This window comes from Miscanthus floridulus, chromosome 1, assembly GCF_019320115.1.
Source record: "Miscanthus floridulus cultivar M001 chromosome 1, ASM1932011v1, whole genome shotgun sequence".
Classification (NCBI taxonomy): Eukaryota; Viridiplantae; Streptophyta; class Magnoliopsida; order Poales; family Poaceae; genus Miscanthus; species Miscanthus floridulus.
This window is the reverse complement of record NC_089580.1, coordinates 154,686,811-154,699,356: the sequence shown is the minus strand read 5'-3', so window position 1 is coordinate 154,699,356 and position 12,546 is coordinate 154,686,811. Positions and strand designations below refer to the sequence as shown.

Sequence of the window (12,546 nt, the reverse complement as noted above, 5' to 3'; positions counted from 1 at the left end):
GGAGCTCCTACGCATGCTAGTAAGTAAAAGTACAAAGCCATCTAAGCTCACTAGCAATGCTCAATAACAAGGCAACATAAGCCAAATTATAGAGCGCAAATTACTTAGGTACACAAACTAAGCAATGTGACTAACAAGGTTACTAAAACCAAATTAGCAATGCACTAGAAATCACTCACTTCGCAATTGGATCGCACTCTTGCAAGCAACAGTGAGTTAGAGGGCTCTCAAACCAAGCACACACAAGGGCAACACATCCCCAAGGTGCTCAACTTCAGCCAAGCCTGAGCTCCACCTCTATTTATAGCCCCAAGCCAAATAGAGCAATTAGCCCACAGGAGGGGCCGTCGGACTCGCGCTCATGGGGCCATCGGATAGTCCGACGCCTGGGTCCGATGCTAGCCAGAGCCAACGCCAAGCTACCATGCGTCCTGTTTAAACCGAAGTCACCATTGCCGCGCAAATGGTCACTGACACCACCGTTGGACCTGTGCTACAGTCACACCGTTGGACTCCACAGTGGGAGGGTTCGACGCACTCCAATAAGCACCAGAGATGGTAAAAACCTTTGGACGCCGGTCCAACGCCCATCGTCGGACCAAGCCAAGGTCCGACGCCGTCATGTGTCGCTTCTACGCGCGCCACACCAAACCCCACGCTGAGGAATAGTGCACTTGACCTGTCTGACGTACACAAACCCTAGGGTCCGACACCTCTATGCTAGTGCGCCTGCGGTAGGGTTACCCATCGGACCTAGGCAGAAGCCGGTCCGACACTTCAGGCAATCAGGGTCCGACGACCCCTGTTTCTTCTCCTTTTAAAGCATGACCACTTCTCCCTTGCTCAAATGTGCCAACCACCAAGTGTATCACCATGTGCACGTGTGTTAGCATATTTTCACAAACATTTTCAAGGGAGTTAATCACTCAATTCACCATGCCACTCGTTCCTAACATGTATGCAAAGTTAGATTGCTCAAGTGGCACTAGATGACCGATATGCAAACAAGTTTGCTCCTCCTGATAGTACAGCCATCTATCCTAAACCCGGTCAAAAACTTCTCTACACACCTATGACCGGTGAAATGAAATGCCCTATAGGTTATACCTTTGTCTTTCGCATTCCATTCAATCTCCTCCATCGTTGATGCAACACATGCACCAACCATATCACAAATGATATGATACACTTCATACCATCACGTGACCTTGTTGGTTCATCGATCTTGACCTAACTTGCTTTTCACCGTTGCCTTCGTCCATCGGCGCCAAGTCTTGCTCAAGCTTCACCGCCATGCGGTTCATCGCTCTAAAGCCTCCAACTTGCCCTTCATGCTTGTAATCGGTCTATCAAGCCAAGTCTTGTCTTGATCTTCTCTATCTTAGTCACATGACTCCATGTCATGACTCATATGCAATGAGCTCCTTCATCACATGTGTGAGCCTTGCAACAAATCCAAACTATCTTCACCGTTATGGCATGAGTTGCTCACACAAGTGTACCTGTGGACTAATCACCTGTGTATCTCATATTTAAACACATTAGTCCACCTAGGTTGTCACTCAATTACCAAAACCAAACTAGGGACCTTTTATATTGTAACACATTCTTGTAACACATTCATCAATGTGTTCCAAATAAAGTTCATAGTAACACAAAACTATGTGTTACAGATGTTGGTTGTAACACAAAACACTTGTTCTATAAAAATGTGTTACGGACAACGATTATAGTAACACAAAAATTAATGTTGCAAGTAAAATGGTATTATGCTGTAACACATAAATGGAGCATATTTAACATGTGACAAATATACATCCTATAGTAACACAAAATAATAATACAACTAAAGTGTTATAAAGGACATATGCATGTGGACCTTTCTATTCATCGACGACAAGGGCTTCGCACTAGGTGTTGTCATGCCTGATAGGCAATCACATCATGTTGTTCATATGATATCTAAGCAACAACGGGTAGGCGATTCAAATGGTCATGTAGATGTCGGAACCCACTTTGAAAATGTTGCTCAGCTCAGGACGCTGTAGAGGTTGCGAGATCACAAGAGGAACAAGTACGCTTGGGAAGAAAAACAGAAAAACAAAAACTACATAATATTGAAATGGAGAAGAATAGAATTTGTTTGACATTGTTGAGCGAATCTGATGCTTACCTCGACTCTAGAATTATACAGGGAGATCTAGAATTTATCCTTCCAGTCGATAAGAAAACTTGTTAGATTACAACTCATTTTCACATGATTTTGCTTTCTATGCTCAAAATCTGAGTACAGATGTTTCTTAGGTTTGAGTCCAACAAAAAAAGCTATGCAAAAAACCTATTCCCTCTACCACTTTCGAGATTTGAGAAAAGAGTAAGTATCTTGGTTTTTCATCAGAGTCACAACCCCATCTCGATAATTAGTGTTGTCTAATGATAGCCTTTCCTCAAATTTTAAATCAGATATTCTTCAACTACATACTTTCCTAATCCACTAGATCAACTAATCTAAGTGGGTTATTAAGAAAAATTGTGATAGATAATGGTAGGTATGGCAGCCGAAAAAAACTTAAGCCAAGTAAATAATTATCTAACAAACAATTGTCCTGAGATAAAGGATTTAATTCTAAGTGAGCAGAGACAATGTTCTTAAATGCATAAGAAGGCCACAAAAGATCAAAGGCGTTTCAGTACGGCCTTACAATATTTGACATAATTTTTTAAAAAAAATTACCTTCACAAAAGAATTTGGTGATTTGGAAAACACTTGAGGCCAAATTTAGAATAGCATGAATCATCATCTACACCATTTACATATAACATATGAATTCACAAAGGGATCGACAAGAAAAAAAAACAACTATGTATGCTCTCTAGCTTTGTGGCCATGCATTCTTCATACTTTAGCACACACACACAAGGTGGCTAGGGATACCACAAAATGTTAGTATCCAGCAACACCAAAAAAGGAAATATAACAATAATAAAGCAACTAAAACTAGTGCTAGCTTATAAATTAGCAAGGATGAAAGTAAAGACACGACACGAATGGTGTGTTGTATAGCTGTGCATAAACCTAAAACTTTGTCTTTGTTATGCATCCACCCGCTGGTTGTTAGATTATGTTGTCCTTATTTCACAGTTTGGTCAGCTTGTAATCAACAGTTAAGCATATCAATTTTGGTATACGTGCCTTGCGCAATTCGAACAAAAACAAGTTGACTTTGTTCTGCATATACCCCTACCACTGTACGTCGTACAAGTAGCTTTCCTTTATTTATTTATTTTCCCTTCAACTCTGAGATGCAGTGGTGTACCGTGTACAGATGCCTAGTTGTGGAATCGATGAACAAGAGCTTGTGCTGTTAGTCAATGACGACGCAGGCTGCGGGCGTCCCGGTTTTCAAGAATCCAGCTGCAGGCCTGCAGCGCACATATCAGCGATCGCCCATGTTTGAGTTCCGTTCCAAGCTCATACACGCTCCGCACAGCCTCCATATGCATCATCTAGGCAAAGCTTTTAATTTCAAACCCCTTTGATTAGCATGAAGTACGCATACCAGCCCAGTATATAGATGTATAAATTAACGAACTACAAAACATCGCTCTGCTCTCGTCAACGACAAGCATCATATTAGCTGTATTCATCAATCATCAGCTACCTTCCACGACATGCCGACTATCTAGTTGCCCAGATAAACAAACGTTCACAAGGCACCCGTCGAGAAACCCTATCAAGCGCCATTCAATCTATAAATAGGGGTGGCAAGCAACAGCACCTCACCACTCAGCTTCTTCTCACTTGAGATACAGTTTAGTTTGTGAGATTAGACGGTGGCCAGAGGAAGCGCGATGGCGAGCAAGGTGGCTGCACTGCTCTCATGTGCATTCTTGCTCCTAGGAGCGTCATGCCAAGCAGCAGCAGCACCAGGTTACTACAGTCCCCCGAGTCCTGCTTCGTGCGGGCTCAAGGTGGGGTACTACCACCACAAGTGCCCGCCTGCCGAGGCCATCGTCAAGAGCGTCGTCGGAGCCGCCGTCCGGCAGAACCCCGGCGTCGGCGCCGGCCTCATTCGCATGCTCTTCCACGACTGCTTCGTCGAGGTACATGAGTCATCTTCAGTTCTATTTCTACACGCACTGCTCCTGCATGAGATGAATTGCACACACTGACGCCACGCCACGCGGGCCATGACCAATGCAACGCCATGATATGATACCCAGGGCTGCGACGCCTCCGTCCTGCTGGACCCGACGCCGGCCAACCCGCAGCCAGAGAAGCTCGGCCCGCCCAACAACCCCAGCCTCCGGGGCTTCGAGGTCATCGACGTCGCCAAGGCCGCGGTCGAGCGGGCGTGCCCGGGCGTCGTCTCCTGCGCGGACATCGTCGCCTTCGCCGCCCGCGACGCCTCCTCCTTCCTCGGCGGCCGCGGGGTCGACTTCGACATGCCCGCAGGCCGCCTCGACGGGCGCGTCTCCAATGCCTCGCGCACCCTCGACTTCCTCCCGCCGCCGACCTTCAACCTCTCCGAGCTCGTCCAGAACTTCGCCGCCAAGGGCCTCGGCGTCGAGGACATGGTCGTGCTCTCGGGCGCGCACACCGTCGGCCGGTCCCACTGCTCGTCCTTTGTCCCCGACCGCCTCGCCGTTCCTTCGGACATCAGCCCTTCCTTTGCCGCGTCTCTGAGGGGCCAGTGCCCGGCGAGCCCCAGCTCCAGCAACGACCCCACCGTCGTGCAGGACATCGTGACGCCCGACAAGCTGGATAACCAGTACTACAAGAACGTGCTGGCGCACAGAGTTCTCTTCACGTCAGACGCCTCACTCCTCACGTCACCGGCGAGCGAAGCTGGTATCGGACAACGCCAACATCCCTGGGTGGTGGGAGGACAGGTTCAAGGCGGCCATGGTGAAGATGGCCAGTGTCGAGGTGAAGACCGGCAACAGCGGCGAGATCAGGAGGAACTGCCGGGTCCTCAACTAGCTGTTCTGATAATGTGCAGCAATCATGATTCCTGTTTTTAATTCTACGTTGCTATTGCATTGCCATTGTTTTGTTTCATTATGTCAACTTCATTTTGTATTTGGTTGCAAATTTGGTATTGGTTGATAATAATAAAGCCATATTCGCTCTCAACTTTGGAATTTTGTTTCAGTAACATTAGAATTTACGTTGTGTGGGGACCCAATGTAAGATGGGAAAATACGTGGTGGAATGAAAACTAATTTTAGAAATGCACTTGTAACTTGAAAAAAAATTAAAACTTAGTACATATGTAGTGCATCGATCTATATAAGTTGTAAAAGTTGGGATACAAACTTACTTTTTAGAAGTTCATACAAAAAATGACAACTTTCATTTGTATATATGCACTAAAAAAAATCCTTCCGAATAGATTAGAATGCTCCTTCCTGAGTATATCGAGTTTAAAGTTTCATGTACTAGCAAAAACTTTCTTAAACTTGCTTATTTCTCTTCTTAATTGAATGGACAGTTTTCCTGCTGACTTTTCAAAATAACAGACTAAAAAATTAGATATGAATAGCGCAATGGAGAGTGGACTCTTTGATATGACCTAATGAATAATCTTTATCAGGTCAAGACCCTAACTTACCAGGAGAAAAAAAAAATAGAAGCATGATGCTGACCTTTAGGTACACTCCACGGTGGTATGCTCCCGGCCACCAAGTATCTCTTGATCCCAGTATTGAATTTACCTGACAAGGTTTCCACACACCAAAGGCTAGTGTCATGAGTCGGGAAATCTCACCCCCACAACCCGGCTCTTCCGGTCATCTTGCCACCACGAATACACCGATATGACACCGCACCACATGGACATAGGAGGGTCACTGCCAGGAAGGCTTCCACACCTTCACCGGAAAGTGATGATGACGTCAAGCGCTTTAGTTTGCCAGGATAAAAGGCAACACGGCCCTAACTCACAAATTAAAGCTCTCAAGCTATAAGGTCTAACACTCATGGAAAGATTTTGGAGAGCACCCAAGCTAACTGAGATTTTAGTGTTAGCATTGAGCGCTATCTGTTCTTTGTTGCGTTTTCTTGAGTTGAAGCTTGATGATCTATTACTCTTGGTTATTGTCATCATCCAGGTCAATGAAGCACCTGGTGACCTTTCTCCGTGGATCTGTTGTAAGGAGGCTCTAGAAGTTGTTCATGGTCTTGAAACCCACCATGTCGGAGTTTTGAACGGGTATTGACTAGTGGAGAGGATTGAGCTAAGCCAAGTCTTTGCTACTCTTGGTTCTTCAACATGGGGTAGGAGATTGTGGCAACAACCTAAGACCATGGGAAAAAATCTGGTTCTCTATTGCTTTTTCATTTGCTCTACTTCTCTTGATTGCAAGTTTCTTGTGTGACAACCAATATTCGTTTTAGTGTGCTTAGCATAGGATTCATACTTGCTTATATAAGGACCTTACTCTTACTAGTGTAATCCTTGCTAAAGACATGATTAGTGTGTTGGCCTTAAAGACACATTAGTTGTGGAAGAACTTAGGAGCCAAAGTGCTAAATGGGGTTTAGAGTTTGCAGAGGTTAAGATTGTTGCATAATTTTTTTAAGAGTTAAATGCACCAAAGGTCCATTAACTTGTGAGGAGGTTTCGGTTAGGTCCATCAACTTTAAAAGTGGCTTTTTGGGTCCATAAACTTTGTATACCGTATCACTTAGGTCCATATCCCGCCACGCGAGCTTCTCATGCTGACGTGGTCTGCTGACATGTCCTTCTAGGTCCAGGTGGATGCCGCACACACGCATGCATGTGCATGCATGCATGCACGTCGGTGGCGTGCTCTTCTATGCCCTGTGCTGGAGCGCCTGCACCAACGCGTACACCAGCCACGCCAGCGACGACACGCCGCAGCCACTGCGCACTCCGCCTAGAGACTGCAGGATCGCGGTCACTCCGGTCTTGATGACGACTGGCAGCCACGGCCGGCCGAAGAGCGCGACGGCGAGCCAGAACATGACCCGGAGCACCGCCTCGGAGCGGCACAGCGTCAGCGCCAGAATGTTGCCCATGGCGAAGACGGCAGCATGCGCCCTGGCGTAAGGAAAGTGTCCCGTCGCGGCGAGCACGAGGCCCACCGCGTTCAGCGCGACGCACAGGACGAAGAGGCGCTTGTACACGGTGAACAAGCCCTGGTCGAGCAGTATGACACCCAGCCTCGAGCGCGCGGACGATGTCGCCGGCTTTGCCGGCGCCGGAGCGTTCGCCTTCTTTCTCGGTTGCACATCATCGACAGCCACAGCCACATGTACTAGTCACTCAAAAAATACTCGTTGCGAGATGAATTTTCTTTCCACTGCAGTGCAGCACAAACCAACTCAAACACAGGCTCATATTCCCCGGTCCTTGGCCAGAGCCTCGGCCGCCCTCCTTCCGGACACGAGCGCGCCGTCGAACGTGGCCGAGCACCAGTGGTCGCCGCACACGTACAATCCTTCACCCACTCTCGGGTCCCTCCCCGCCGGTGTCGTGGGCGGCGCCTGGTCCGGCTGCGCGAACCCGATGCGATACGTCCTCAAGTGCGTCCACGACGCGACCTCTCCAGGGCTGAACCACCCGCCGAGCTCACGGATCACTTTGTCGGCCAGATCGGCGTCCTCCCTGTCGGCGAACGAGCCGACGAGGGACACGGACACCAGCACCTTGCCCGCCGGCGCGTACGACGGCGCCACGTTGGTGGCGAAGAACATGTTGTTCACGATCTCGTTGCCTAAGCCGTTGAGCAGCAGAATGGGGTCCTGGACCGGCGCCCGGTAGGTGGAGAAGTAGAGGCACACGGTGCTCCTCTCCGATTTCTTGGCCTTTTCTCGAGTCGATAGCTGTGGCAGGAGCTTCTCGGCCTGTGGCTGCTCGACAGCGACGATGACGCCGAGGTCGCCCGGGATGGTTTCGCCGGTGTCCAGCGTCACACCGGACTGGTCGATGGCGACAGCGCGGGTGTTGAGGCGGACGGAGCCCGCGGGGAGGCAAGCCGCAAGCTGCTCCGTGATGGCGCCCATACCGTCCTCCGGCAGGGCGTTGTCGCCGAGGGCGAGGCGATTGAACACGAGCTCGAAGAGGCGGGACGACGTGTCGAGCGCCGGGTCGAAGAATATCCCGGCGAGGAACGGCCGCAGGAACCGCTCCACGATGAAGGACGAGAACCCAAGCTGCGTCAGGTGCTCCCCCGTGGTCGTCTCCGACGCTGAGAGGATGACGTCGTCCGGGGTGGCGGCCGCGTGGAGGCGCGCGAGCCCGACGAGGACCTTGTCGGAGAGGGTGCCCACGGGGGAGAACACCGCGGAGACGGAACGCATCGGGAGGCGGAACGGGTCGGAGAGCAGGTAGAATGGCTCCCCGGCGCCGACGAAGACGAGCGCACCGGGATAGAACGGCCGGAGCCTGAGCGCCGGGAAGTCGAGGAGGCGTCGGCACTCCGGGTACGCGGTGAGGAAGATCTGGAAGCCCCTGTCGAGGCGGTACCCGTCCACCACGTCGGTGGCGACGCGGCCGCCGAGGCGGTCCGAGGCCTCGACGAGCGTGAACGACACGGAGAGCGACGTCAGGTGCGTCGCCGCGGCGAGGCCCGCGAGCCCGCCGCCGACAATGACGGCCCTGCGGGCGGCCGTGGGGCTCGCCGGCGCGGCGGACGCGGACACGGTGAAGCGGAGCGCGGCATGGTAGTGCGGCTTGGGCGTCGCGGGGAGGAGGTGGGGCGCGGGGACGTGCATGGACGTTGCGCTTGCAGCGACTAGCGGCGGGAAGAGGCCGGCCGTGCGGTTGGTCCAATTGGGTGGTCTACTGGGAGCTTGTCCATGGGCTTGTGGATATGGTGGATTAGTGCATGGACTTGGCGTTTGTGTGGAGACCGTGCCTGAGATCCCAAATCCAATCCCACGGTCGTTCACCCATTTCCTGTTAGGCGAACAATCTGACATGCGAGCGCACGCTGACCTCCTCGGTGGCGCTCTAGCTGATCCTCGGCAGCCGCATGTGCCGCCGGGACGACCGGGGCCGGGAGGAGGAGGACACGCTGCCGCCCCTCCGCCTGCTGACGATGACGGACCGCGCGCTCGCAGGATGACCGCGCGGCCATCGCCGAGGCCGCCGCCTCATCCGCGCCGCAGGAGCGCAGGTGACACGGGGAGGAGTCGGTGGATGGGGGCAGCCGGCCGCTCGCATGCCCGTGTGGCCGCGGCACCTGCTTGCGTGCGTGTTTGACGAAACGAACAGTCAACAGTTGCTTCTGAACGACAAGTCAGCAGTACGTGGAGAGATGTGGATCTAAGTGATACAACATTAAAGTTTATGGACCCAAAAAGTCACTTTGAAAGTTGATGAACCTAACTGAAACATCCTCACAAGTTAATGGATCTCTGGTGCATTTAACTCTTTTTTTAAAGCCCAATTCAACCTCCCAACTCTTGAGCCATTCAGTCCTTACACCATCACCACGTCATCCCTGTGGCACTCTTTGCCTCCTCGTCATGCATTCCCTCATTCACAGAAGTTTGCCACCACTTCACATCCACTCATTGGCCGCATCGTCGATGACATGTCCAAGAAGACGCCCACGCTCTCCGCCACCTCCTCCTATCAACACCGTCCACCTGACTTCTACATGCACACCTGTCATCATGCTTCTCACATGCTTGCCTCATCAGAGCGGATAGGCAAGAGCATACGGATCCATCGGCAACGGATCTATTCGATTCAGAGAGGGGATATGAGGGACAACTGGCTAGAGGGTGCAGACAACAGGATGGACTCCCATGTCAGAGAAACATAGACGATGTACAGGAAGAATCCATCCTGTTTTGAATATAGATATATAATCTACACTAAATGCTCTCCTTTCACGGTGATATGCTCCTGGCCACCAAGTATCTCTTGATCCCAGTATTGAATTTACCGGACAAGGTTTCCACCCACCAAAGGCTAGTGTCATGAGTCGGGAAATCTCACCACCACAACCCGGCTCTTCCGGTCATCTTGCCACCGCGAATACACCGATACGACACCGCACCACATGGAGATAGGAGGGTCACCGCCCGGAAGGCTTCCACACCTTCACCGGAAAGTGATGATGACCTCAAGCGCTTTAGTTTGCCAGGGTAAAAGGCAACACGGCCCTAACTCACAAATTAAAGCTCTCAAGCTATAAGGTCTAACACTCATATAAAGATGAATTATATACAGTATGTATCCTAGCTTTGGATGCGATCATGATGTTCTTGGGAGGGTGGATGGAGTGTAGAAACACACTTGTTCTAAATTATCTTAGCCTTGGTGCAATCCAGCCCACACGAACAAAGTGAGGGAACCAGATACAAGGAATCAGTCAGCGCAACGCCAATGTATGATCCAGTGTAGCAAATGGTGGCCAAAGGATCATCCAATTATGGATGCATCTATCACCATTTTCCAACGGCTAGTCGCCTCTTCACCCTCTATACAAGTGCTACCCTTGGCTTATTTGGTGCTACTCTTTGCACCTCATTGTTCCCAGCACTTATAGAGAGACTAGTAAAGCATTTGGAGAGCACCCAAGCCAACTGTGATTTTAGTGTTAGCATTGAGCGCTGTCTGTTCTTTGTTGCATTTTCTTGAGTTGAAGCTTGATGATCTATTACTCTTGGTTATTGTCATCACCCAGGTCAATGAAGCACTTGGTGACCTTTCTCCGTGGATCTGTTGTAATGAGGCTCTAGAAGTTGTTCATGGTCTTGAAACCCACCATGTTGGAGTGGTGAACGGGTATTGATTAGTGGAGAGGATTGAGCTAAGCCGAGTCTTTGTTACTCTTGGTTCTTCAACATGGGGTAGGAGATTGTGGCAACAACCTAAGACCATGGGAAAAAAAATCTGGTTCTCTATTGCTTTTCATTTGCTCTACTTCTCTTGATTGCAAGTTTCTTGTGTGACAACCAATATTCGTGTTAGTGTGCTTAGCATAGGATTCATACTTGCTTATATAAGGACCTTACTCTTAGTGTAATCCTTGCTAAAGACATGATTAGTGTGTTGGACTTAAGGACACATTAGTTGTGGAAGAACTTAGGAGCCAAAGTGCTAAAGGGGGCTTAGAGTTTGCAGAGGCTAAGATTGTTGCATAATTTTTTTTAAAGCCCAATTCAACCTCCCAAGTCCCAACTCTTGAGACATTCAGTCCTTACACCATCACCACGTCATCCCTGTGGCACTCTTTGCCTCCTCGTCATGCATTCCCTCATTCACAGAAGTTTGCCACCACTTCACATCCACTCATTGGCCGCATCGTCGATGACATGTCCAAGAAGACGCCCACGCTCGCCGCCACCTCCTCCTATCAACACCGTCCACCTGACTTCTACATGCACACCTGTCATCATGCTCCTCACATGCTTGCCTCATCAGAGCGGATAGGCATACGGATCCATCGGCAACGGATCTATTCGATTCAGAGAGAGATGAGGGACAACTGGCTCCAGGGTGCGGCTGTGCAGACGGCAAGATCGACTCCCATGTCAGAGAAACATAGACACTGTACGGGAAGAATCCTTCATGTTTTAAATATTAGATATAGATATATAATTTACAATAAATTCTCTCCTCAGAGCAGACTTCACTAATAACCATGCATATACACATCCACTAGTGTAGCTCAAACCAACAGGAATTCTTCTGGGGAACTTATAAAAAGGATATGCTAGGTCAGATCAATGTGCAAGATGGCATGTCCGATCAGTCGGTCACCATTATTGGACTGACCAATTCAATGTAATCAATCAAATAAACCAAACGACCTAATTAAAACTTGGTCAGTCTTGTGCATGGGAGCGGCCAGTTGTTAGATTCCATGTTAGTTTTCTGTTTGATTGTAACTTTTACTGTTTGCCATCTAATTAAGATTCTAAGTTGTCAGACCTCTGCCCATGCGTCGTTAGTTTCTACACATCTCATTTTTAATTTCGCTTACCCAGCCCGTTAGTTTAAAACGTACACCAAGCAATCCTTTCGACCATACGCAAGTCAACTAAGCAAGGGTACGACTACGACCCTGCACAGTGTATAATATAAACAGCACTGTTGATACATCATACCGGCCACGCGCAAACGTCTACCTAATATACTATCTTTTAAGAATTGATTGATCCAGGTGCATGCAGCGAACGAAGAGAGATGGATTATTCTTATCTGACATAAGAGAACATCTTTGACTCCGGCTCCAATCTTCAACACGCTTCAATCATGCCTGTGAGTTATCCGGGCACTGCCACTGCATGCTTATAGTATTCAGCACTTTGGTTTAATTTTTCCCCTTTTAACGACGAGCTGATGAGCTGTACCCAAACATGCTGACTTGTTGAGATAAACAAACATTCAGAAGCCATGCGCTTAGAAGCCTCGTGATGTTACAAAATACTACCTCTATATTCTTCAAAGAATGCAATTCTAGATGAATTCTCGATTAATAAAATGTCCAAAGTTTGATAAAGTATACAGGTAAAAATCTTAATGTTGTTGACACCAAATAAATATATTATAAAAATAT

At 49.1% G+C, this 12,546-nt stretch overlaps 1 protein-coding gene and 1 pseudogene across 1 annotated transcript; one reads left to right on the top strand and one right to left on the bottom strand.

Moving 5' to 3' along the window:
- The first annotated feature begins 3,852 nt into the window (after positions 1-3,852).
- On the top strand, positions 3,853-4,984 carry LOC136498589 (peroxidase 2-like; annotated as a pseudogene).
- A 2,379-nt stretch (positions 4,985-7,363) lies between these two features.
- LOC136498577 (uncharacterized) lies at positions 7,364-8,830 on the bottom strand. Its single transcript, XM_066494477.1, has one exon. It carries the CDS (start codon positions 8,741-8,743, stop codon positions 7,364-7,366), a length of 1,380 nt encoding a protein of 459 aa, XP_066350574.1. The 5' UTR covers positions 8,744-8,830.
- Between the last annotated feature and the right edge of the window lie 3,716 nt (positions 8,831-12,546).

Coding starts and splice junctions, on each gene's coding strand:
- LOC136498577 (XM_066494477.1), bottom strand. CDS start 8,743: ATGCACGTCCCCGCGCCCCACCTCCTCCCCGCGACGCCCAAGCCGCAC.